The sequence below is a fragment of the Xenopus laevis genome, chromosome 4L (genome assembly GCF_017654675.1).
Source record: "Xenopus laevis strain J_2021 chromosome 4L, Xenopus_laevis_v10.1, whole genome shotgun sequence".
In the NCBI taxonomy this organism is placed as follows: Eukaryota; Metazoa; Chordata; class Amphibia; order Anura; family Pipidae; genus Xenopus; species Xenopus laevis.
The window spans coordinates 125,931,480-125,959,129 of NC_054377.1; the positions used below are offsets into that span (position 1 = coordinate 125,931,480).

A 27,650-nucleotide genomic window follows, 5' to 3' on the forward strand; every position below is an offset into this window, starting at 1 on the left:
TTGCTCATTTTTCTATTCAGGTCCTCCCCTATTCATACTATAGTCTCTTATTCAAAGCGGTGCATGATTGGTAGGGTTAATTTGAACGGAGTGAAACTGGAGAGCTGCTGAATAAAAAGCTAAATAACTCAAAAACCACAAATAATAAAAAAATTTGAAGAAATGGAAAATTGTCTCAGAATAGCACTCTCTGCATCATACTAAAAGTTAATGTAAAAGGGGAAGAACCCATTTAATGTATGATCATTTAATGTATAATTCATATAATTATAATTTAATGAACAGTGGATCCCATTGGGTGGGTGGGAAGTGGTGCAGTCAAGCCTCTACGGTAGTTCTGACCCTGATCCAGTCCATTATATGTGATCAGAGGGGACAGTCAAAAAGAAAGTAAAGCACACACAGGCTCTGATAAAACTGACCCTGGTTTGTTTTGAGAATGTATTAGGGACCTTAGATAATAAGCTCTGCTTGGGCAAATGATGTGTAACCTCTGTAAAGTGCTGTGTAAATGTATCATTTAATTATGATTAAGTGTTGGACACATAAAACAAATAAACATAATACATGCTGGTTGGAGAGAGCAATTTAACTTTATAAATGTGACTGCACTACACACAGAGCAATAATAATAATAGAAATGATAAGGGGGTTCTAATTGCAGAGAGTGTTGTTGGAATTATGGGAAGCAGAAGGGCATCACTATATGATGTTATTATTAGTCTTTATTTGGGAGCAAAAATTTATGGGTACCACAATGGTTAAGGCGGAGATGTCAGAATGTCATGGTGACAGAGGAGGATACGGGAATGGGTTTTCCTTGAAGTCCAGAGAAAGGTTACATCACAATATTACGTTCTGTAGTCTAACTTCTCTCCACACACCCACATCTCCTCCCTCCTGCTCCCAGAGCTGTGAGTGCAAGTGGGAGGGGAGACAAATACACAGTGCAGGGGAGAAAGCGCTCACCTCTCTGGCACATAGCAGGGGAACTAAACTGCAATTGCAATCAGGGGACATGTATCATCCCATAACCCCCAGCTGTGGTGCTGGACACTTTGCCTTCCTGAGTGGAATATTCTAACAGGTCAGTTGTGTTCTCTGGGGATATATTTGCTTTTCCTAGAATATGCCACATATCAGTGAGTCACAGAGTGACTGGGAGAGCTGGGGCACAACTTGAGCCCATAGCTGAACATGAACAGTACTGGGTACCTGCGGCTGCAGAGACCAGCGGGTTACAGGTGACTTGGCAGCCCAAGGTGATGTTATTCTGTGTGTCTGTGTATATTTCTTACTATTTAACTGTGTGTGTGTCATAGTGTTTGTGTCTGTTACCAGTCTCCTAATCCCTTGGAATGTTCTTAATTTCTATGAACAATGCAGTAGTTTAAAGTTGTACAAAAATTAGGTCTCTTTTGTATTTAAATCAAATATATATATATATATATATATATATATATATATATATATATATATATATATATATATATATACTTGTCAGTGTATACAGAAGGGCTTGTGCATAAGTACATATGCAGAACTGAAAGCAATTGAAATGATACCATGTACATTCATGGTTGATACGGGTATATCCTACACATTGTGCTAGAAGTGTGTGTTGTTTGTTGAATATAGACACAGCAAGGTGCTCTATTTATGTATATGAAGCTAGCAGCGTGTTCGATTTATGCGTGCCATGGAGAGATATAGGCAGAGGGTCAAAGACCCAGACATCGGTAAACCTTGTACCTTTGATATATTGAAATCAGTGTATGAATGTTTATGTGTGTGTGTTTCTGTGTCACACTTTTGTGTGTGTGTGTGTAGTCATTTTTTCAGCATCTCTCGGCAAGCGCAAAAGTTGGTAGGGGGGATACTGTGCTCAATGGGAAGCACAGAGAACAGTACTTTCCTGTATTTGTCTTCTATATATATATTGTAGTCCCTGGAATTTGTGTAGGCGATCCATAGAAATATATCTGTACATTAGTGCGTATGTTTTGTTTTAATGGTTGTTTTTATTTGGCATGGTATGTGTTCAGTATGTAACAGTTGTACAGGTATGGGATTCGTTATCCGGAAACCTGTTATCCAAAATTACGGAAGGGCCATCTCCCATAGACTTCATCTTAATCAACTCGGATTTTTGAAAGTGATTTCCTTTTTCTCTGTAATAATAAAACATTACCTTGTCCTTGATCCAAACTAAGATATAATTAATTCTTATTAGAGGCAAAGCAATCCTATTGGGTTTATTTAATGTGTAAATTAATTTTTAGTAGACGAAAATGGAGATCCAAAGAACGGTAAGATCCCTTATCCAAAAAACCCCAGGTTCTGAGCATTCTGGACAATAGGTCCCATACTTGTATTTTTAATGGTTGGTGTTTTATTTAATAATATTTTTAGAAGGATAAAAACCGAAGTGCAGATTTTCATCTTGAGTGTAACTGTCACCCCCACCCTCACCTATGCACTTGCTCACCCGTGTAAAGGGGGGTAGGTCTCTTCCACCTGGTTTTAGGAATGTACTTGTCACCCAAAGCTCTCTCCAGATTTATGTCCTAATGCATTCCCTTCACTGTCCTTTTTCTCATTTAACCTCTAACCCCTGACTGCTGAAAGTTCAGGTGTGCCTTGCTTCAGGTGTGTTCTGAGTCACCAGAGCCCCCCGGGTCAAATGCATTTCCATACCGAGGACTTGATGTTGCTGCTTAGAACTTGATTTATTACTTGTTATTTATATAGCTCTGACATATTTATGCACAGAGTATACATTGTGCAAATCAATTCCTGCCCCAGTGGAGCTTACAATCTAAGGTCCCTATCACATTTACACACAGCAAGGTTATTACATATAGAGCCAAGCAACCTAATGATATATTATTCTGTTGGATAAAACCTGTGTATCTTGTATAATGTACCTAATATCTCCTCCCACTGCTTCATGTATTGTATGTCAGTCTATATTAATGTTTATTATGATTTAGCACCTGCTACCATCGCAATACATACCCACTTCTCCATACAATACTCCGGCATTTGCCAATATTCCTTCCCGTGTAAATCCACCTTTCACTGTAGCTGTTGGTCGCACACATGCAAGTCTTTACTGTGATCTGCTGTCTTTTGGAGCAGTTCTCTTTAAAGTGGGGGTCATTTATCAACACTGGGCAAATTTGCCCATGGGCAGTAACCCATGGCAACCAATCAAATGTCTGCATTCATTATTCTACTAGCAGCTGGCTATAAAAAGCTAATCACTGATTGGTTGCTATAGGTAACTGCCCATGGGCAAATTTGCCCAGTGTTGATAAATGATCAGCAGGTCTCATGAAATCAAAGTAAAACACAGAAAAGGTGATAAAGAAAAGTCTCCAGTGATTTGATCTGCCCATTCTCCAATATTCATATCTCAGGGTAAAAGCAAGCAAAGTATCATTTAAATTGGTGGTGTCAAAATAGAATCATTGTCAGTTGCTGCAGTGCACACTAAAATCAGTGACCGAATGTTATAAATACTTGTATTTGTCTGTCCCTTGTTATTCTCTGTACAGGTATGGGACCTGTTACCCAGAATGCTTGGGACCTTGGGTTTTATGGATAAGGGATCTTTCTGTTATTTGGATCTCCATACTTTAAAGGGGTTATTTATTAAAGGTAGAGTTGATTTTTACCCTGAAAGATTCGAGGGTATTTTTCAGTCAAAACTTGAATTTTTGGGTTAAAAAAAAACCTCAAACTTATTATACCCCGAAGCTGAAAATCCAAAAATACTCCAGCTAAAACCTGTCAAGGTCACGTAGAAGTAAATGGCAGAGGTCCCTTGAACCATTGAAGATGTTTGTAGCCTTCCTGCTGTTTCAGGTTGTTTGGTGGGTTTCGCTCATAAACTGGATTAATTCCAGAGATTCGAGGTTTTTTTCCCACCTAAAACTTGATCAGTTTGAGTCTTTCACCCTGCATTCACTGATTCAAGTTTTTCCCATGTGAGTTTTTTCATAAATCAAAAAACATTCAAGTTGTGAGTTTATTTGTGATATAAAAAAACATCATAAACCTCACAAACTTGACCCTTGATAAATAACCCCCTTTTAATCTAGTATAAAATAATTCAAGCATGAAATAAACCCAATATAGGCTGATTAATTATATCTTAGTTGGGATCAAGTACAAGCTAGTGTTTTATTATCAAAGAAAAAAATGAAATCATTTTTAAAGATTTTGAATTATTTGATCAAAATTTAGTCTATGGGTGCTTTCTAGATAACAGGTTTCTGGATTAGGAATCTCATCTCGGTACTGCTGGACATAGTTATCAAAACCATATAGCAGAAGGCAGCTGTCTGGGCTGCAGGAAATCTGGCTTCTGCACCACTGTTTCAATAGTCAGCAGCAAGAGTGAAGAGAATAGTAAGGGACAGATACTGCTGTCAAGAGCAATTACATTTACAAATATGTTTAAAATCATATGTGTAATCAGTTTAGACTGCAACGCTGCTTAGAAGATCACACAAAATATTATTTTTGAATTTACATCCCTATTAACTCTTTCACTCATCCCTTGTGATCCAAAAATTTTGACCAGTTCAGTTTAAGAGTAAGACTCAGGCTGAACACAGGGATGTATTTCCATTTAATCAGGGGCGGAACTACCGGGGGAGCAGGGGGTGCGAGCGGGCCAGGGCCCGCACCCCCCTTAGGCAGTCTGCACGCCGCATATTCCCGGCCAGTTCCGGGTGTACGGAGGGATCCAGGGGGCCCGGCTGCGCGTCCTGCGCCAGGGCCCGCCCCCCTCTAGTTCTGTTTCTACATTTAATAATCATATGATTATTTCTACTTCTCCTTGGATGTTGCCCACAGTTGGATGTTGCTCCAATAGGGTGGGATCGAGTGCAAAATAATAGTACTTTCAGTTTCATTGTCCTGCACTGGCATAAACAGTTTGGCAGATGCATAAGTTCTCAGTGTTTGTCTAAAATTGCATACTCCCCACACATATGGATTTGCTGTGATATTGCAACTATGAGGTATGCACTGCAGGATGCAAAATAAAAATCACTTTAACATAACTTTTTGATGCAGAGAGCCGTATTCCTTAATTAAGCACTTAATTAAGCTAGCAACTTCCAATCGGTTTGATTGCTGTGGTCAGTGACCCTAAAAACCATATAGCAATTTTAGATCCAGCCTGGAAATAGACAGAATAGGATGGCAAATAATTAACCATATGAAATATGTATAGCACGTATAATTAAGCCGTATATTCAACATATTCAGCAGCGCTCTAAATAAAGGGGTTTATATACTGAGCAAACAGGATACATACAAAAATACAACTGATACAAGAGTTAAAGAGGGCCCTGCCCAAAAGTGCTTGCACTCTAAAAGTAGTGGGGGAATATATATATATATATATATATATATATATATATATATATATATATATATAGATATATAGATATATAGATATATATATATATGATGAAGTCTAACTGAAAGGTTGGCCATGTTACAACTAACTAAAAGTTAATATGAAGGCAATCCTTCCCTTTCAGAAGCTGCAGTAATGAGTATCTGCATTTATATTGTTCTTTTGTTTGAATGGTTCCTGCCAAAGCAAGTACTTCTGTTCAAAAGCCACTTCTTACTATCAGATGTTAACCAGTATCAAACACAGAGAGGCCTCAAAATACCCCAATCTCACTTCAAACACCACTGACTTGCAATCTGCCCGCATCTTATCTGAAAGTGTCAGAGCAAATTCAGCCCTTGTCAGACCTGTACTTCTTTGTCCATGATAGTTCACAGACCAGATATATATTTTGATTGGAACCTTACCCTGTCTTGTGTATTCACAGCACCTAGACCAGACGTCCCAACCCTTTTCACTGGTGAGCAGCATTCAGGTATAAAAAAGGTTGGAGAGCAACATAAATATGAAAAAAAGTTCCTGGGGTGCCAAATATAGACTGTGATTGGCTATTGGTAGCCTCTATGTAGACTGGCAGGCTACAGAAGGCTTGACAGTAGCCATGGTTTTTGCAAATAAGGCTACAGACACACATGCGGATTTAGCAAGAGGTTTTGGCGCGGTCTGCCACATATACAATAGTGTTATTATGACATTGCCTAAGCTTAAACCGTTAGTGTATCTACACGGCGGTCAGCTTTTTTTTATAAAACTGCGGAGTGAACCGCACTGAAACCATTCACTAAATCTGGATGTGTGTCTTTAGCCTAAAGCTTGCCTCCAAACCAGGAATTCAAAAATAAGCCCCTGCTGTGAGGCCACAGGGAGCAACATCCAAGGGGTTGGAGAGCAACATGTTGCAACTGGTTGGGGACCACTGATCTAGAATATTCTACTTCCTAATTTTTCTCCACAATATCGAGTCCCATTGCTCAATAGAATAGATCTAACCCCAACAGTCTCTGCAGCTATTTAGCTATTTTGTTCATGATCAACAATACAGTTTGTGATCTGCCAGATTGATATTTGAATGCCATTGCTTTGATCTTTTATCTGCCACACCAGATTATACCTTGCTCCTTTGTCTCCATTTGCACTTCACTCTACAGCAAAACCTACAACCCTACAGGGACCCTACCATCTAATGTCAGCTATCCAATCAGCTGTGCCCTTCACCCTGCTGTATCACTCCATATCACCATTTGCAGGGTGCCCCGTGTTCCCCTTTCTGACATTGTACTCTGCATACTGGAATATTCTCACTTATCTATTGATTTTCTCTCTTGTAGACCTTCTCTTTCTTATTTCACGTTCTCTCCAGTTCAATTCCCTTTGGCCACAGTAAATTGCACTAAAGCTTTTTTTTATAGCACTTGAATTTTAAAAGCTTTGTAAAGAAATATTTATTACAGGGATGCACTGAGCACACAATTTTAGGATTTGGCCAAATTCTTAATCCACCTGCTGTATCCAGGAACAAATCCAAGTTGCCTATGCAAATAAGCAAAATCCACATTCAAAAATGGAAACAAATAATAATATGCACGTTTCATGAGCTGCAGCCGCATGCACATAACGGTTACATAATGGTCTTGCACAAAAGCTATACTTTCCAACTGGTACAGTGGGGAAGACAAAACATCTGGCTTTACACTGTCACCCGAACTGATGCTCCTTCATGGCAGTTACACCCAGGGCCAGAAATAGGGGTAGGCAACAGGGGCATGTGCCTAGGGTGCAATTGGGGTGGGTGTTAGGGGAGAGCAAGCAACAGATGGGGAAGGCTACATCTAGGCAGGGTGCCAGGCCAAGTATTGCCTTTAACAGCAATACTTCCTGGCCCAGTTCTGGTTACACCTGTTTTAAAGCTCCAAACTTTTGCATTAAAGACTCTCTGTAGTTACATATAGTAGTATTTTTCATGTGATTATGAAAGATCTTGTTTTCTTCCTTTTTCAAACCAGAATACTGTCAGTTGCTCGTCATACGCTGTCATTCTGCAGTGCACGTGTAAATACAAAAGGACATAAGTGCAAAGGGCAAAAACTAGCATTTTATACAATGCTTCAAAAGTAATGTACAAATCATAAAAAAGTCATCACTTCCCCAATTTCCCTCTTATGCTTTAATATTTTGTTATTCACTTGTGTGTGTTTTCCCACATCCTATTTTCTTGTTATGTATGCTCATTAACTGTTCTACTAAACTCTTCTTTGTTTAGAACATTTCCATTTGCTTATGTCTTCCATTTCGTCCTTTATTATCCCTCTCTCTGGGGTTCTTACTTCTGGCAGCTTTTTGTTCTGCTCTTAAGGTGCATTTGTCACTCTGCATCCCATGTTCCACCTTTATTTTGAGTGTAAGGAGGGAAATATATATATATATATATATATATATATATATATATATATATATATATATATATACCAATAGTTTCCAAACCAGTACCAGAAAAAATGTAATTTTTATTATTACATAGTATCTACTTCCAAAGTTTCGGTCCCCATTGGGACCTTTTTCAAGGATGATCATCCTAAAACGATGGAAGTAGATACTATGTGATAATAAAAATTAAAATTTTTCACTAAAGGGAGTGCTGGTTTGGAAACTATTGGTGTATGCAAAATTACCGTGCACCCCTCTCTTTTCTATATTGCCTTGGAGTGCGGATACTCATTGGAGAATATATACAATTAGCTTCAGCAGTCAGGTCATAACAGCTTCATTTCTGGGGGGCTACATGCTGTAGTGTGATGACAGTGGCCTATCAGCTTCAGGAATGAACTTCACAAAGATGCCACAGGCTGATAAAACAGCTGTCAGGTCTACAAATATAATAATGCTGTAAATCATTACTGTGCATTATTGGAATTAACCATTATGGTCCTATGGACCCTGGTAATCTAGGTATGTGGGCATCTGGCACTTCTGTCAGACTTGTGTGGGGGTATTAGTCACAGAGGTGATTAGGTAGAGCAAGGGGGTAAGCATATTTCTTTTACAACTGTGATATGAACAAAAATGTACGACTGCAAATGTCGCTCAGAGAAATAGCACCCTTAGGGAAACATTGTGCAATAAAAATTCTCAGACAGCTGTACGTGGAACATGGAGAGACAAGTCACATAGTAATAAAGCGAGAGCTTCTGAACAGAAGAAGGTAGAACTGATCTAGAAGGAAGCATCTGGACAGAACCAATGTCAAAAGGTAGGGGTAGGATAGTAGCTTGGCAAGAGGTCACATACCAGACTTGGAACAGACTGAAGATGCCCCTGGGTGGGTGAATGGGAGAAGTTCCTTTTGCTTGGATCTAGCAGCAATCTCTATTTGGCTGAATTGCATCACAAATAAAACCAATAGGTGTGAGTCTCTCCAAAAAAATCATTCAATAACAATAAAAATACAAAATTGTTTATTAGGACATAGTAAATGGAGGCCTAACGCGTTTGTGCCTGTAGGGGCTTATTCATAGGCTGTGAGTCAGTGCCCCTTTAGGCACGAAACTCGTTAATTTTCCAGGGAATATAATGAAGAAGAATTATGCACACGTAAGGGCAGTTATGCCTAGACATGTCATGTATATTTGTGAATGTGTATTTATATAGTGCAACATGGTTAATAAAAATGAAATACAGATACAAATAAATTAAATACAATATTTAAAGCCACACAGAGATTTTTCCACCTTTGTCATTTATCTTTCCCCTATTCACAGTGAGGCATGGTGTTGAGTTGATGTTTAGTTGGTGTTTAGTGGGATCTGTACCCGGAAACCCATTATCCAGAAAGCTCCGAATTATGGGAAGGCCATCTCCAATAGACTCTTTTTTTGAACAAATGTTTTTTTTTTTTTTTAAATATTATTTCCTTTTTCTCTATGATAATAAAACAGTACCTTGTACTTGATTTTAACTAAGATAAAATGAATGGTTATTGAAGACAAAACACTACTATTGGGTTTATTTCATGTTTAAATGATTTCTTAGTATCAGGTCCCGAGCATTCTGGATAATAGGTCCCATACCTGTAGTTACAAAGACAGGTACATAATCAGATATTGTCCAGTCTGTCCAACTACATGGGCAACCAAAGTTGCTGATGCACCTATTCTCCAATGGCCCAAATGAGCAGATCTAAACAGAAGTTTGATAAAGCTGCTTAACTGAAATACCAGCTCATGTCAGAAGGGTGATGGTCCAGTGATGGTCCAATCCTAAACCTATTTCCTCTTTACCTGCCTGAAAACATAAATAATCACCCTAAAGACATTATCATTATCACCCTAATGTCACACAGTCAGTGGGCATCTTTTCACATGGTCAGATTAAAATATGACCATGATTTAAAGGGATAGCATAAATGCCTGTATAAATTGTAGGGTCTCCAATGATGAACCAACGGCTGTGAGGTATGGGCAATATTAACACAAAGGGCACACACAGCACAATAGAGAAACTGCAACTTATCCTGCTCCAATAAAAAGGATACGTCTCTGTGAACTGGCTGTTCTACCATTGCAGCAGGTTGTGTGTTATTGTTATGTTATAATTTATTACGGGATAAATGTAAATAAATCAACACATATCATTCTGCTCACTGCTGTATAAACAGATCTGCTCAGCAATATGTACCAGTAGCAGGACTGGAATATCTGTGCTATTCATCAAGCACACATTATATAGAGTGTTATAAGAGGAAGAATGCTGGGTCTGTCCAGGAATTAATCCCAAAAGGCAAAAAATATGCGCTGTTAGTATGAAATCTACCCAGCCCGTGCAGGATTAGGAATTACTTACTGAAAGGAATGTACATGATTCCAGGTAAATATAAAGGATAATATGCATTGTGGAAAGTGGTCGATTAAAGGGGAGGCAGACCCAATAATAAAATGTTGCCTAATGAAAGAAAATAACATTTTAAGCAACTTTCCAATCATTTGTAAATGTCATTGCTAGTTGCAGTATTTGTTTGTCCTGCGTTATTCTCTGTATACAATATAGTGTAAACCAGCTGATTAACGGACCTGTCTTAGCAAGAGGAAAACTGACTTCTGCTGTTGTTGTTTCAATAGTCAGAACCAGGTATGCAGAAGGGCCAGAGAAGTACAGCTTTCAACCACAGGTCTATTTACAAATAACTTTTCAAGAATTTTTATTAAAAGGTTATTTGGAATTTAATTTTTGCCATCTGAAAGAAAATATAGAAGGCAAAAAAAAATTAAATTTTATGGGGTTAGATTCCCTTTATGGGCACAGCTGCCCAGCAGGGAATGACTAAGGATAATACAGTTAAAGAAGTTTAGCATAAAGGCAATGTCATTGGAGCTGTATAGAAAGTCCAAGGTTCAATCAAGTAACGATAACTACAATCTCCATAACACACCGATAACTGTTTATTCCAGAGAGTATATATTTCCTTTCCATCATTTCTCTATTGCAATGTCTCCCCCAAACTGAGGGGCCACTCTCACTTGCGGTGCTTACATTCCAGAGGCCCAAACGTTATCCTTGCTCATATCATAAGTGATTAAAAGTAGAGCCTGGCTTGATATAGAGCCCTTGACTTGTTAGTTTGTATGGCATCCTTGTGCAAGTCTATAAAAAGCTGCTGCATGTGTAACAGTGACGTCTCCAGACTTACTGACCTTGGTTTTGGTAGTTTAGGTACATTACATGGCTAAACGTTTGACCCCTGCCTATCCAGCATCTCATTCCAAAGGGTTTATTAATCTGGAGTTGGTTTGCTGCTTTTGCAGTTTCTCCTTGGAACAATGAAGTGGTATTTGCTTCCATTTATATATAAACAGGTTGAGTACTGATGTTGGTGATCAAGCATGGCTCACATTGGCATTCCAATGAATATAACAGGTTGATGTCAAGGCTGTACAGAGTCAAGTCAAGTTCTTCCACTCCCATCTCAACAAACCTGACAAAACCTTCTGCCAACTGTTACCACAAGTAGAAAGCACATAATGTATGTGATTTAAATATATGCCAATTTAAACCATTATAAGGAGTGCTCTAGCATGATGAGTGATAAGGGATTTTGTTATCAAGCACTGGTATGAAATGAACATCCAAGTCCAAAGAATGTTCTTTATGTCTATTTACAACCTATGTTTTTTTTTTAATTTATATCACCCTTCTAGTCTCTGGTTATCTTTAAAGACAAAACCCTAATTTTCTTTAGGTTCCATTTGTAGCCTCTATTTATATTTTGCTGTTAAGTCACACACACTACCCACTTTCATTGCAGCCTCACTCTCTCTTGCAGTGCAAGTGGTACTAGGGAAGAGACTGTTCCCTTCCATCGTAAAGATGAAACACCAATCTAGCCTCCTTTCTCTGTGCGTTCTTCTGTGTGTTGGCATCATTGGGAGCAACAAGGTCACGCCCCGGCTGAAATTGTCATTTCAGGGTGAGTAACTGGTATTCTTGTTGAGTGATGAAAATTTATGTGGTCGGTTAACCCCCTTCACCTGCATTTTCATAGCATTTTCAGTTTCAGGCTAAAATAGCCAAAACATGCTTTGCCAATAGAGATTTTTTTTTTTAATAAAAAAAAAGTGGACTTGTGGGAAAGACGATCCTAAACTTCTACAAAAGCATTTCTACCCTTTAGGGCAGAGACACATGTGAAGATTCATGGAGATTTAGTCGCACAGCGACAATTCGCCTCTTCTTTGGGAGACTAATCTCCCCAAACTACCTTCTCGCTGGCTAGAATCTAAATCTCCAGTGGGATGGCACTCGGAGCACTTCGTTTTCCAAAGTCACCCAAAGTTTCCTCGTGAGCCAACTTTGGAAAACAAAGCAATCCGAGTGCCATCCCACCGGCGGAAGGCATTACGGGGAGATTAGTTGCCCAAAGAAGAGGCGATTCGTTGCCGGGCGACTTATCTCCCCCAATCTCCACGTGTGTCTCTGCCCTTAAAGGAGTAGCTCAGCTTGAAAAAAAAAAGAATCAATATTCTTATAGACAGAAGCGTCACACAGTCCATCTGGGTTTTGTTGCCAGGGTCTGTGACCCTGACAACTAGATAACATTTTTACTTCCAATCTGAAACAGGCCTAATAGGAAGGCCAATCATTACACATTTCCTGTGTTATTGAGGCCCTTTATCTGCTTTTCAGATTTAAAGTCTCTGCACGGACTCAGGACATTCGCGCAAGAGCGCTCTTGCTGTTATGACGTTCTCTTCTTGGATGAGGAACGCAGCCGTCTCTTTGTGGGGGGGAAAAACTACTTGATGTCTCTCAGCCTGGATAACATCAGCAAGCAGGAACTGGCAGTAAGCACATATTCATATATTGGATGCCCCAAAATGGCACTTTCCTGGATAACAGATCCCATTCTTTTCAGATTCACTGGCCGGCACCGGTGGAGTGGAGAGAGGAGTGTAACTGGGCTGGAAAGGATATCAATGTGAGTGTAACTATTTGTGCTTTCATATCATCTTCTCATTAAATCTTCTGCTTTCACGTGATAATAAATGGTCCCATGACTTCTAGGCATATAGAAATGTGGCTATTAGTTTAAATGACACATCCCATGTTATTAAATGGGTTGTTCACCCTTAAATTAACTTTTAGTAAGCTATAAAAGTGATATTGTGAGGCAATATGCAATTGGTTTTCATTTTTTATTATTTGTGTTTTTTTAGTTATTTAGCTTTTTGTCCAGCAGCTCTCCAGTCTGAAGTTTCACCAATCCGGTTGCTAGGGTCCTAACTACCCTAGAAACCATGCAATAATATGAATAAGAGACTGGAATATGAATAGGAGAGAGCCTAAATAGAAAGATGAGTAATACAAAGTAGAAATAACAATAAATGTGTAGCCTTACAGAGAATTTGTTTTTAGATGGGGTCAGGGATCACCTTTTGAAAGCTGGAAAGAGTCAGCAGAAAAAGGCAAATCATTTTGTTTAAAAACTATAAAAATTAAATATCGAAGACCAATTGAAAAGTTGCAGAGAACTGGCCATTCTATAACATACTAAAAGTTAACTTAAAGGTGTACCACCCCTTTAGTGGTATGACGCCCAGGGGTCTCACACACATACATGGTCACCTGAGGTGACACTCCCCCAGCACGTTATGACAATGACCCTAATCATGGCTACTACATTTCCATGGCATTCGTCAGCCTAGTTTAGCTTGTGAGCTGTTACCAGTGACAGCCATTCCGTTGGTGACAAAGGTCATTATAACTCAGGGCGTTTTCTTTCTGTATGCAAACAAGGGTGTGTGAGGGAGAACAGAATAAGACGAGGAAAAGAAATAGTGAGAGAAGGAATGAGCTGATTCAGAGGGAAAAGGGCAGAGGGCACAATGCTAAGTAGAAGGCATGAATGGTAACAATATGCCTTTGATATAACCTCGAACGAGCCACGGCAGAGCTACCACTTGAGTAATTTGAGTTAGATTAATGTATAGAGGTGGGACCCACTGTGAACTTGGAAGCAGAGAATATATTTTGAGTTTTATGTCAAGGACTGGTGACCTTAAAAAAACTAGCACCAAAAATAAAACTTGGCATTGCAATCCATCACAGTAAGCACTCCTGGGATATCAGAAGTCACCTTACTGGAAATAGCTTCATCAGGGTGACAAGCACCCATGCAGCCCCAGCCTTAGGGTGGCCATACACAGGCAGATACGCTTGTTTGGTGCTGATCTCTCCTTGATATCCCCACATTGAGGTGGGCGATATCAGGCTGATCCGATCCTGGGCCCTAGGGCCCAACAATCAGATCAGAATGGAGGCAATGGGTGATCGGATCGCAGGACCACATCAACAAACAGATGAGGCCGCGATCCGACGGGATTTTTAACCCTGCCCGATCAACATCTGCCCGATTTTTGACCAGATATCGATCGGGGAAGCCCGTCGGAGGGCCCCACACATGGGCCAATAAGCTGCCAACACGGTCTTGTCCGCAGCTTTTATCAGCCTGTGTATGGGGCCTTTAGGGTAACGCTGCACTAACCTATACACTCTGTGACACCATCATAGCATTCACAACTAGGTTGCCGTCCCATTGTAATCACTTGTAATCACCCATGAAATGACACACAAGCTTTGCCTTCTGTTATACCAGAGGTCACACAGACTACAGAGAGCATGTCCACCGTGTCACAGGCACCTAAAACTGTCACCAGGGACCCTGTGGCGAGGGAAATGGTGAAAGGGGTGCGGCATGTGGGATAGTGGGTGGGGTGTGTCCTGGGTGAGGTTATAGCTTACTTGAGGAGTGGGCCGGCAGATCAGATGTGTGGCTGACATTTTTTTCATTGGAGTCCCACTTTGCTTAAGGAGAAGTAAACCATTTTTATTAAAACCCCTACCCTACATAGACCTACATAAATTCCACTAACTCTTTACTTACCCCTTGGCGGAGATTCAGGGTATCAGAGTTCAAGGCAGCCATCTTCTTCTTTTCGGTAATCGTCTAGAAGTAAGTGCCGTATCGGCTCATGCGCAGTTGGAGCAATTTTCTGCTTCGCAACAACTGCGCATGTGCCGAAAATCACGGGAATTGCTGAAGTGCTGGAAGAAGACCCAAAGATTACCGAAGAGGCTGAAGATGGCGCCTGTGAACTCCGCTGGACAGAATCTGCACCAAAGGGTAAGTAAAGAGTTAGAGGCATTTACCAAAGGTACCACCTAGGCTGGGGGGGAGCACGGAGGGGGGTCTATGTAGGGTAGGGGATTTTAGTAGCAAGGGTTTGTTTCTTCTTTAATGGTAGGGCCCACCACCCATGGGGTCCATGTTACCAGTGGACTAATAATTGGGAAGATCTGGGGGTGTAGGCCCTTCTAACTTTAGGGTATGGAGCCCCATGATAGCGGCCCTACATTAGATCTGCACCAATATTGAAAATAGGACCTGGCATTTCAAGTACACAGAGACCCAAACAACACAATAAATAGAGATTGTCCATGGCATCTTACAGCAGCAGAGTGCCAGTCTGGGCATGCCCTTTACCCTGAAGGAAAATCTATATTACCTGGCCAGTAAAACTTATGCTTAATGCCAATGTTTTTAATAGGGGAGAAAGATACAATTTTAGGAAGGCAGGTATTTTTTCCAGAAAAGGTGGACTCTAGCAACCAGATTGCTCAAATTGCAAACTGGAGAGCTGCCGAATAAAGAGCTAAATAACTCAAAAACCACAAATAAAACAAAATGAAAACAATTTGCAAATTGTCTCAGAATGTCACTTTCTACAGCATACTAAAAGTTGATTAAAAGGTGGACAACCCCTTTAATGAGTGTCAGTTGCTTGTCACACCATGTGAGCTGCATGCTATCTGACTGCGTAGAAATCTTAAATAGAAAGCCATACGGTCAGATGATGTTAAATTACACTAAACTCACATGCATACTTACTGTACATAGAGACAATTGTGAGATTTTACTGGGTGGATTAACACAAGTTTCGTCATTCTAAACTCTATTTATCAGTCAGTGGTGGACTGTTAGCGCCATAGGAATGAATAGGGATGCTGATCCAACTATTCAGATAGGGTAGTGCAACAAATCAGATTGCATGAAGCCTGTTTCACAAAGAAATATGAGCATGCCCATCCAGCTGCTACAAGACACATGTGCCAGGCTGTAGAAGGAAAGAATCCTTCCATATGTTAGTACAGATCACAGCTGTCTCTTCCTAGTTTCCAAAGAGCTTCTATACATCAGTTATCTGAGATCTGTGACCCCCTTATCCCCCAGTTAGCTGCTAGCTAAGTTATTATTATTATTAATAATAATAATCATAATCATAATAATCATAATACAAAAATTGACCAATAAGTGCCACCATATTCTGTAGACAATTCGTACAATGTATGCGATACAGCTTACAAAGTAGTGTGTGTTTAAGACGGCTGCATTCCTGGGATGAGGATAAGAGTACTAGTAGAGATCTGTATACTGTTATCAGCCAGAGCTAGAAGTTCAGGGTCAGGAGTGAGGGTGTTTGTGTGAATTCCAGCATATATATGTGACTCCCCCAACACTTTCAGCTTAGTAGTTGCTATTCTGTAGAGCCTTACTCCCCTCATGGTGCTATGCAAGATATCTGTCCAGTGGTGGTGGTGGGGGGAATGGTAGGGTGTGAGGTACCAGAGGAGGAAAAGGGGTAAAGGCATGGAGGGTGGAGATAAAGACAAACTGCACAAACGCTTTGCTCCATTCTTTGCATTCACAGACAGACTGTTTGAACTATGTGAAGATCCTGCAACCGTATAACCGGACTCATCTCTTCACCTGTGGGACCGGAGCTTTCCATCCAACTTGTGGATATGTCCATGTTGGGCAACGAACAGATGTAAGAGAGACAAGGGGGCTGAACCAAGAAGTCAAATTTATGGGAAACAAGGGTGCCATGGCCTAGTAAAGGGTAACTGTGGTATGGGAGACAGATATTGACAACAGGAAAACGATGAATCCCTGTGAAAGGGGATCTGTGAATAATACTCGCTTTGGTGCTATTTTCAGGACACATTATTTAGAATGGATCTGAGAAGGATGGAGGATGGAAAGGGGCGCTGTCCGTATGACCCCAAACATACAGCAGCTTCCATACTAGTAGGTGAGATTATGAACCACTACTGTAAATATCATGCATTGCATTCAACCCCCTATAGGCCACTTTTTATACTTATTCACTTACTTAAATGAGTAATTAACTTTTTACATAATTGGAAAATTGGAAGTCAATTTTTTGGGACTATTTATGAGTTTTTGCTGCAACAAATGAGTCTAGAATGTAAACAACAATGTGGTTACTAGGGCTTATTTTCATTAGTAACCAGAAGTGGTTTAGAAGTCAGAATGGAAGATGAAGGCCTTGACAGAAAGATAACCATTAAAAATAATAACAACAGTAAAAATATAGCCTCATAGACTATGAAGATTTTCATTCATCCAGGTCATAGTATATCTAGTATAGGTCAATCTAAAAACAACTGGACTTGCTGAGTAATCAATGAAGACATTTCACTACTCATCCGAGCAGCTTCTTCAGTTCAACTGACTGGTGTGGGAAATTCTCGGCATATAAACTCTTCCACTAATCCATTTACAATGGCACATTGTAACTCTTCAAAGAGGTGACATCTGAAGAAATCATAGGGTATCTGTTTTTCAGTTGTCCAGGCCAGTATCACCAGCAATAAGATAGGAAGCTGTAAAAAGCCTGAATAGGAAGAGAACCCCTTCCAACACGATTGACAATAAAATAATTAAAAATTGTTAAGAACAGGTAGACTTTTAACATGCTAAAAGATAAACTAAAAAACAGAAATGTGGAATTCCATGTCATCAACGTTATGTTATTTTTATATTTAGTCAAATAAGGTTTTTACTATAGAAGAGCCAAGTAACTCAAAATAGCTCATAATAACAATCAGAAGCTAGCATTAAAAGTAGACTAATTGTGCTACCACTGAAAATAATATTAATTAAAAAATCAAGATTTTCAACTCCTTTGCAACATTTAGGAGATGAACTATACTCTGGCGTTGCGACGGACCTTATGGGTCGGGATTTCACCATATTTCGCAGCCTGGGTAGGCGTCCTCCCTTGCGCACAGAGCAGCATGATTCCCGTTGGCTAAATGGTCAGTATGGACTCTCCATTCATTTTTAAATATTACTGTATTTAACTCCTGCCTATCGGAATTTTTTTCTCTTTCCCTCTCTGATGGACTTTGTAGATGCCAGGAGAATGCTATTTACATGAATGCATAATACTGACTGTAAAATTTCCTAAAGGAGGAATAATGGCTTGGGGTTTCTCGTGCCCCATACACAAAACAAGGTTCATACGGAATCAGAGAGAGCGTAACAGGACTAGAATGGCCACTCAATGACCTGATAATTAATTCCAGGGTGGAAGCCAGGCCTGATTGTGCAAAATGTTGCCTTCCTGTATATTCTCTGGGCTGTAATACAAATATGAGTAAATTCTTAAAATAAGACTTACCATGTGACGGAACAGTGGCTCACTGCTGTCTTGCAGAGGTGGGTTCCTAAGTTCTACTCCACCCGGACACAATTTGCAAGGGCTTTGTATACTCTGCTCATGTCTGCATGGGTTTCCTCTGAGCATGCTGGCTTTCTCCTGTACTCAAATACATACAGGCAGATTAATTGACCCTAATGTGTGTAAGAGGACCATTGGTACAGGGCCGTTCTTCTTTGGTTCAGACCTCTCATCTAAATTCTTCCAAAATCTTAACCTGTAATATTTCCTTCTTTTGTCTCTTGCTTTTCACTATTGATCTCATCATATGTTACTGGATGTCTCCTCTAGTCCACACTTAGCTGTCTCCTTTCCACATCAGCCATTTTTTCAGCTTTGTACACGAAACACAGAAAGAAATCGCCAGCGATCGGTCTAACTCAAGCTGTGGCGTTGACCAGCTGCTATAAACACCATTGTCACACTATAGAGGTGACTGCACTGGAGATATGTTAATAGCCTCTCAATCTCAGTTTACACCCCCACCTCAGGTGCAGGAATTAGACAATAATATGGAGTTACTGAGAGAAAGGACAATAATGCAGTACTAGCTGCTAACAATCGTGCTTATTTCCACAACATGTTGTGGAAATAAACACGATTGTTAGCAGCTAGTACTGCATTATTGTCCTTTCTCTCAGTAACTCCATATTATTGTCTAATAAACACCATTGTGCCAGTGCTCGGTGTAACCCACATTCTGGAGTTGACCAGCTGCTATAAACAAAAAAAAAGCCAATATTTGTACACAAAGAGAAAGAGTAACTTTGCCAGTGCACGATTTGCCTTTAAAAATAATTATTACAAAAAATGAGGTGTTAGTATCACACTTTGGCCAAAATATGTAAGCTCACGTGCCATGTCAAGGCCCCTCATTGTATGTCGTACACTATTTGAGAGCATTATAAGTTTGTAGTGTATTTTAAATCAGTTAAACTTCCTCTCTATGGTTCTGATTGCTGAAATGCCTTCTGTATCTCCATCAGAAAAATTGCCCCTTGTGTCTTCAGATTAGCCCTCAGTATATTGTCATTGTGTTATGTACCTATGCTTATATTTACTAAATCTTTACTTTAATAAAATGCTGGCACTTTGGGGGCAGTTACCCCATTTGTAGCTTTGAATTCTGTTCAATTACATACAAGCTTTAACAGACAATTTGTTCTTTATTCACAGAACCCAAGTTTGTGAAAGTTTTTTGGATTCCAGAGAGTGAAAATCCAGATGACGACAAGATCTACTTCTTCTTCAAGGAGACGCCAGTGGAGGGAGCTGGTGGAGTGAAGCAATCGTATGCTCGCATTGGGCAAATTTGCAGGGTAAATGAGACACCACTTGCCATTACCAATACCCTGTAGTCTGCACTAACCTGTTCTTAAATAAAATATCACTGAACATTTATACAGAACAGATTTATACAGCAAATAATGGTCAACGTGACCATCATGGGAAGAGGGGTCCATTATTGTATCTGTGATGTTGTCATAGACTGGGGAAGGAGATTACATTGCTATTATTTCCTGCTAAGATAGCAAACATTTTATTAATGTAGTTTATTAATATTGCATAGTTATTACATTCCTCAAAACATTTTAACATAACCAGCACACGGCCCACCCTCCTATCAGTCTCTTCATGCTGCTAACGCTTTATAGCTCAATAATGCTCCTTTGCCATAGCATTTACAGGTAAGTAAAAAGTTGTAGCAACATTTTCTGCTCATACGGTGCCCTGTAACTTCAGGTTTGATTTAGATTCCTCAGTCATCCCTTAGTGATTTAGTTTGTCTCTTTCAACAGAATGACTTGGGAGGTCAGCGGAGCCTGGTGAACAAGTGGACAACTTTCCTGAAGGCCCGTCTTGTGTGTAGCGTACCTGGGAATGAAATAGGAGGGGATACACATTTTGATGAACTCCGTAAGTTTCCATACTGTCACTATACCCCTACTATAAGGCAGGGGTGAACAGAATTATGTTTCAGATTTTCAGAAAGTTGAATACTGAATCTTCTAGACTAGAGCAAGGGTCCCAAAAACTTTTTTTTTACCTGTGAGCCACACTCAAATGTAAAAACTGTTAGGGAGACACACAAGCAAGAAGTTGGGGTGCCAAATAAGGGCTGTGATTGGCTAATTAATAGCCCCATGGGACTGCTAGCCTTCATGAGCCTTTGTTGGAGTAAACCTTTGTCTTCATGGCTGCAAAACTTTAATTTAAGTCAAGAATTTTAATATGGGCTTACTTACTAAGAGGCCACTGGGAGCAACATCAATGGGAGTGATCAATGGGGGGGGGATCACTGCGCTAAGGTTACATTTGAACTATTGGCTGAATCTTGTAATGTTATAATAAGCTTTTTGAGAGAATAAGAGCCATAAAATAATTTGGGCCTTTAATTAGCCCAGAATAACTGATTTGTCAACATCATCATATTTACAGGAGGACTTTAAATGGCCTTAATGTTCATTATATTGTAACCTTATTTCTGTTTTCATCTAATAGGTGATGTCTTTCTTTTACAAACCCGGGACAGAAGAAACCCACTAATTTATGCGTTGTTTTCCACATCCAGGTAAGAAAGGGTTAGTCTGTATTTGTGAAAGGGGAAAGGGCATTTAATCTTACTCTCATGGATGATTTTCACATAATATTTTGCCTTGGGCAGTAATTCTGCATGTAATGAAATTAAACAGATACAGGTGAGTGGATGGTCTGTGGTTGGTTGTATGTAGAAGAAAGGAACATTTTGTGTGCAGTGAAATGTAATGTTCTTCTTAAGGTCATGCAGTTGTATACGAAGATTCTCAATAAGTCTGTCTGTCTCCCCCAGCTCTGTCTTCCGTGGCTCTGCCATATGTGTCTACACCATGAATGATGTGCGTAGAGCTTTCCTGGGACCCTTTGCTCATAAGGAAGGACCTAACTATCAGTGGGTCTCATACCAGGGCAGGGTGCCATATCCTCGTCCTGGGATGGTAAGTAAATAATACATCTATAAATAAAAACTAGTGGAAGGGATTTAATTGATGAACAATGAAAAATGAGGCATATTGCAGGAAGATGATGACTAAAGAGGAAATGGTCAATTCCAAAGAACAAAAAGGGCTGTGTTCAAACAGTTCCAAAGAATAAAAATGCCATATAGTAGAATACAGGAAGAGAGTTGAATAACCTCCTACACAGAAAACATGTGATTTTCTTTTAATCTCTCCAGTGTCCCAGTAAGACATTTGGAAGCTTTGAGTCCACAAAGAGTTTTCCAGATGATGTCCTTCAGTTTGCTCGGAACCACCCACTCATGTTCAACCCTGTAGTGCCTGGATCAGGCAGGCCCATCTTTTTGCGCAGTCATGGAGATCTCATTTTCACTAAGCTCGTTGTGGACAGAGTTGTTGCTGCAGATGGAGAGTATGACGTCATGTTTATTGGAACAGGTAAACAAAGTCATCAAGTACATAAATGTATACAAAATGTTTTTTTTCAAAACGCATCAGTTAATAGTGCTACTCCAGCAGAATTCAGCACTGAAATCCATTTCTCAAAAGAGCAAACAGATTTTTTTATATTCAATTTTGAAATCTGACATGGGGCTAGACATTTTGTCAATTTCCCAGCTGCCCCTGGTCATGTGACTTGTGCCTGCACTTTAGGAGAGAAATGCTTTCTGGCAGGCTGCTGTTTTCCCTTCTCAATGTAACCAAATGTGTCTCAGTGAGACATGGGTTTTTACTATTAAGTGCTGTTCTTAGATCTACCAGGCAGCTGTTATCTTGTGTTAGGGAGCTGTTATCTGGTTACCTTCCCATTGTTCTTTTGTTTGGCTGCTGTGGAGGGAAAGGGAGGGGGTAATATCACTCCAACTTGCAGTACAGCAGTAAAGAGTGATTGAAGTTTATCAGAGCACAAGTCACATGACTTGGGGCAGCTGGGAAATTGACAATATGTCTAGCCCCATGTCAGATTTCAAAATTGAATATAAAAAAAAATCTGTTTGCGCTTTTGAGAAATGGATTTCAGTGCAGAATTGTGCTGGAGCAGCACTATTAACTGATGCATTTTGAAAAAAAATTTTCCCATGACAGTACCTGTTTAAGAACAATAATTCCTTTTCCTCTGAAAAAAAATCTGGTATAATCTAACACTTCAGCACTGTTTATAATTTCCCTTTATTGTCGATGGGAGGCACATCACTTACAAAACAATGAACCAGTCATCAATCACAATATTCTACATACAAACAGGGTCTTACAATAATTGAACAAACAAAGGTTGCAAAATAAAAATGAAACCAGAGGACATTCCTAACAGCAGCTTACAATCTAAAGAAAATGCTGATGTCCATATATATATATAGACATTATTTATTTACTTTACTATAGAGTGCCGGCATATTCTGTAGTGCTTTACGTAGAAAGCAAGTGTTTGTTATTCTTGGTGTTTCATCTGGGTGTTCTCATTATTCAAATGAGAAATGTCACTGTCCCTCTCACTGGTAGTGGCAGATGGATTTCAGTAAGGAAAACCCCTAATAAAATGATCAAGCAGAGAGGTGTGCTGCGACATTACACATTGCTAGAGAGTAATGGTTAGCAGTGATGTGACTAGGAACAACATGTAGCGCATTCTGAAACACTATCACACTCATTTTGTTTCCCTTCAGATGTTGGTTCAGTTTTGAAAGTGATATCAGTGCCCAAGCAAAGCTGGAATCACATGGAACAGGTTGTACTGGAGGAGCTACAGGTCTTCAAGGTATCAAATAAGTTTTTTCTTCAAAGCTTTGAAGATCCTTAAACTATTAAATTGCAGATCTTCATCTAGTGTTACAACTGGAATGTCTAGCAGCTATAGCATTAACATCAGTTGCAAGTTTTACGTCAGTTATATTAATACTAAAATACATGGCCATTACTACTAAATGTAATATTTATTGTGTAATTTTACAAAAAGCTTCCTTCTGGTAAGGATGCTTCCCTTAAGCACGGCTGTCACACAAACCAACATTGGAATATCTCTAGCAGTGTTGTTAAACGTTTCTTTTTAGTAGCTCAAATATCTGTACATGAGGGACTTAATTATAGTAACAGTATAAGGTCTTACAGAAAGGTCTGTGTAGTCCTTGAGTCACCCTGAAGATAGTAAAAATATCTTATATCATTGGTTGAAGGTATTATTTGCTTAAAGCCCACAAACATTTGGGTCCCCATTAGCTCATAACAATGTTGTTAACATATGAAATCAATGAGTGTTGCATTCAAGCATAGCTCCAAAAATATCTAGTACAGTGATCCCCAACCAGTGGCTCACAGTCGCTTGGATGTAGCTCTCAGTGGTCTCAAAGCAGGTGTTTATTTCTGAATTCCAGACTTGGACGCAAAGTTTAATTGCATAAAAACTAGGTGTACCGCTAAGTAGATCCTCCTGTAGGCTGCCAGTCCACATAGAGGCTACTAAATAGGCACAGCCCTTATTTGGCATTTGAATGTGGCTCACAGGTAAAAAAAGCTTGGGGACCCCTGATCTAGTACATCAAAGAATGGTTCATCCCAAGCCTTGCTCTAATTGACCTCCAAGATGGGTTTCAGAAGTATCCATAAGAGCAAAGGCATTCTCCCTAAATGTCCCTAGCTGCCTTTTAGCTGGGATGGCCAATCAAGGCTCTGAGCCCACCTAGCCATGAGAGGAAAGGATAGGGTATTGTAAACAAAAACCTGTCTAAAATAAAAAGAGGAGATCTGTGAAACTATTGCTTCTACTGTAAATATACTGAAAGTATTTTCTTCTCTCTGCCCCATGTTTTGTTTTGCCTTTTTGTGCTTCTGCTAACTGTCTCATTGTCGTTTCTCATTACAGAATGCATCTCCTATAACAGCCATGCAGATCTCCTCCAAGAGGGTAAGGCATATTCTATGCATCTTGTTATGAGAAGTCTGTAAATCAGATGGATTGTATGTGTGAGACTGCCCCTGTTTTTCTTTCCCTACAGCAACAGCTATATGTAGGATCTGCGAGTGGGATCTCCCAGCTGCCCCTGCACCGCTGTGGGATCTATGGCAAGGCATGTGCAGAATGTTGCTTGGCCAGGGATCCCTATTGTGCTTGGGATGGTGCCAGCTGTACACGTTACCTGCCCAACACTAAGAGGTAAGAAACAATCTTTCTCAGGAAACAGGGTCAAGGCCCAGAATTTAACATAGTCTATAAAATGTATACTTTTATTTCTTCTTATCAATGACCATTTACCGTATATACTCGAGTATAAGTCGTCCCGAGTATAAGCCGAGGTACCTAATTTTACCTCCAAAAACTGGGAAAGCTTATTGACTCGAGTATAAGCCTAGGGTGAGAAATGCAGCAGCTTCTGTAAGTTTCAATCAAAACATTGAGGGTTTCTGCTCCCATTGGAGGTGCCGGCATCTCGTTTTTGGATGCCGGCGACCATTCTTGGAGGCCGGCGAATATTCTTGGAGACTATTCTTGGATGCTGGCGACTATTCTTAGGCGCCGGCGACTATTCACCCGAGTATAAGCCGAGGTAGAGTTTTTCAGCAAATTTTGGGAGCTGAAAAACTCGGCTTATACTCGAGTATAATCTTTTATCCTTATGTGCCTCTCACATAATGTTTTACAGGCGATCTCGTCGCCAAGATGTGCGGAATGGAGACCCCAATACCCTATGTTCAGGAGGTGAGTGTCAATCCTTCCAGCATATCTTTCTCTATATACTTAAGAGACACAAGGCAGTAGAACCTGTAGTTTACACCTACTCTGACCTGGCATTAAATACAAGTCTCCCTTTGCATGTTGTGCATTCAGTTGCATTCAATTTAAGTAAATGTAAGTGCAAATATTCATGGCTCTAAGAATCATGCAATAACCCCAAAATGAATACTTGAGCAACAGACAGTTTATCAAATTTAGTAGCATATCAAATAATCTTACCAAATTGGTATATATATTAAAGTAAATATTGCCTTGAACCACCATTTTGTGATTGTGCTGCCTCAGAGATCACCTGGGCTGAACTTGGTAAATTCTATTTATGATAACCTAATGTCACATACTACTAAAAAAGTATATTATTATGAAAATGGTTTATTTACATGAAGTAGTGTTTTACATATGAGCTGTTTTATTCAATATACTTTTATAGAGACCTACATTGTTCGGGGGTTATAGTTTTCCTTTAATTCACCCAGAAGCCAAGCCAGTATAGCACCTTTCAGTTTTTTATATTTACTTAGGGGTTCCTCTGTTCATCATATACTTGTACATAATGTATTTATGACATAACAGATATACTTGTAAATTGTCAGGCTCAGTTGAGTATATATTTTGGCTAAACATGAATGTATCAGTTGTTCTGCAATCTGCAATATAACTGTTATTTGCCTGCCATGCAGAGCAGCAGAGATTCAGTGTGCAGGAGAAACGTCTGTTTGGGGTGGAAGGGAGCAGCATATTCCTTGAGTGTCTTCCCAAATCTCTGCGTGCTCAAGTCACTTGGACATATCAGAAGGTACCAGACTCTTCAAGAACAGAGGTAAATATCAGACCCAGTTATAAAGGTTGTTTAGATGTATTCCAGTCCCTCTTCAATCTCATCTATGATTGCTTCTGCAAGTAGGGCCCTCTGATCCCGTTTTTACACTGTAACCCTAGTTTGTTAAATTATTGTAAAAAAAGGATTATAAAGTTCTGCATAACTTGCTGGTGCTGTATACAGTAAATAAATGATGACGATAATCCTTTTCCTCTATAAATAGGTTCAGTTTGATGAGCGTGTGCTGCAGACAGACCGTGGTATTGTGGTACTCAATGTATTGCGCCGTGATGCAGGCACCTTCATATGTTACTCCTCAGAACATGGATTTACACAGACCCTTCTCCGTCTTCACTTAGAGGTTATCCCTTCCTCTAGGACCGAGGAATATTTAGGGCACCAGCGTGTTCCCCACAATCGATGGTACCAAGATTTCATGAAGCTTGTACAGCAGCCAGGCTCTGTAGAGCAAATGTGTGAGGAGATATGGACCCGAAAGGGCCGAACCTCACACCCACCTGGACCCCAGGGGGCCCCTCATGTTCCAGTTTCCCAAGGACGAAGCCTCCCAGCTGTGCCACCCCTTAATATTAAAACCAAAGCTCAAAAGTGGAAGCACTTAGAAGATAAGAGGAAGGTGCGGAGCCGCCGGACGCATGAGCAGCTCTCCAGGGCTGAACGTGGTCCCCGAAGTGCCCCAAGCTAGGCTCTAAAGGAGAAATAGACCTTCTGTGTGGTAAAGAGAGGGAGAGGGTTTTAAATGACTGACATTTGAGAGGTACTGATGGACCCACTTATTTAAAGTCTATTGGAGAATTAGTGAACAGAACAAAGTGTTTGCAGAGTATTGTTCTCTCAACCTCTGCCAAAGATACCTATGGACAGTGACCTTCTTTTTCACTTACCACTTAGGATGACAGCTAATCAGCAGAAAAGTGTAAAGCCTCTCTGCCTCGCACAATATTCTGAACTCCTTTTTATATTTATACATGCCCCAGTCTTAAAGGGGTAACACTCCTTTTTTTTCCATACAGCACACAGGGTATAAAGGGCAGGTGTTGCCAGGCTCTCCCTGCTTCTCTATGGATTTCAGCTCTGGCATTAGTAAGTGTTAATGGTATGTGAAAAGCTGGGGATTTCCTTCATACAGATTAATACCCGGAACCTGATTAAAAAAGCACAAAATGCAGAATGTACAATAGCAAATAGCAACATCCAAATAACTTCAGCCCTGTTACATCCCTGCCAGCATTATTCGTGTGTTCTGTGCACATTCTTTCCTAGTGTACATTTTCAGTTTAAAAGGCTTGAAAATAACGAAGCTACCTAGTAAAGCATTACCATTCGATAGCATTTAACTGGAGTGCAGCTTGGTTGTCAAGGAGTTCATGGATGGGAATATGCCTGGCAACACTTCAAGACTGAAATAGTATTAAGAACTTTGCATATAGGAAAAAATGTGCTTAAAACTCATGGAAAACCTTAACAGAGATGTGTCAATATTATCTTAAGATGGGGATCCCCAACCTTTTTTTACCCATGAGCCACATTCAAATGTTACAAAACATTGGAGAGCAACACAAGTATGTTAAAAGTT

General features: G+C 39.9%; 1 protein-coding gene across 3 annotated transcripts; it reads left to right on the forward strand.

Moving 5' to 3' along the window:
• The first annotated feature begins 814 nt into the window (after nucleotides 1-814).
• Nucleotides 815-27,650, forward strand: sema3b.L (semaphorin 3B L homeolog). Of its 3 annotated transcripts, none has more exons than XM_018258964.2 (18): nucleotides 815-1,087; nucleotides 11,733-11,894; nucleotides 12,611-12,768; nucleotides 12,840-12,902; nucleotides 16,693-16,812; nucleotides 16,983-17,076; nucleotides 17,987-18,106; nucleotides 19,687-19,829; nucleotides 20,310-20,427; nucleotides 21,013-21,082; nucleotides 21,341-21,485; nucleotides 21,725-21,944; nucleotides 23,171-23,262; nucleotides 24,364-24,405; nucleotides 24,497-24,654; nucleotides 25,142-25,197; nucleotides 25,914-26,053; nucleotides 26,277-27,650. In XM_018258964.2, the coding sequence occupies exons 2-18, from the start codon at nucleotides 11,795-11,797 to the stop codon at nucleotides 26,757-26,759; spliced, it is 2,322 nt and encodes a 773-aa protein (XP_018114453.1). In that variant the 5' UTR covers nucleotides 815-1,087; nucleotides 11,733-11,794; the 3' UTR covers nucleotides 26,760-27,650. The 3 variants fall into 3 exon arrangements, with proteins under 3 accessions (XP_018114453.1, XP_018114452.1, XP_041446708.1); XM_018258963.2 differs by having other exon boundaries at nucleotides 856-1,087; nucleotides 11,751-11,894; XM_041590774.1 differs by lacking the exon at nucleotides 815-1,087 and adding an exon at nucleotides 5,530-5,912 and having other exon boundaries at nucleotides 11,751-11,894.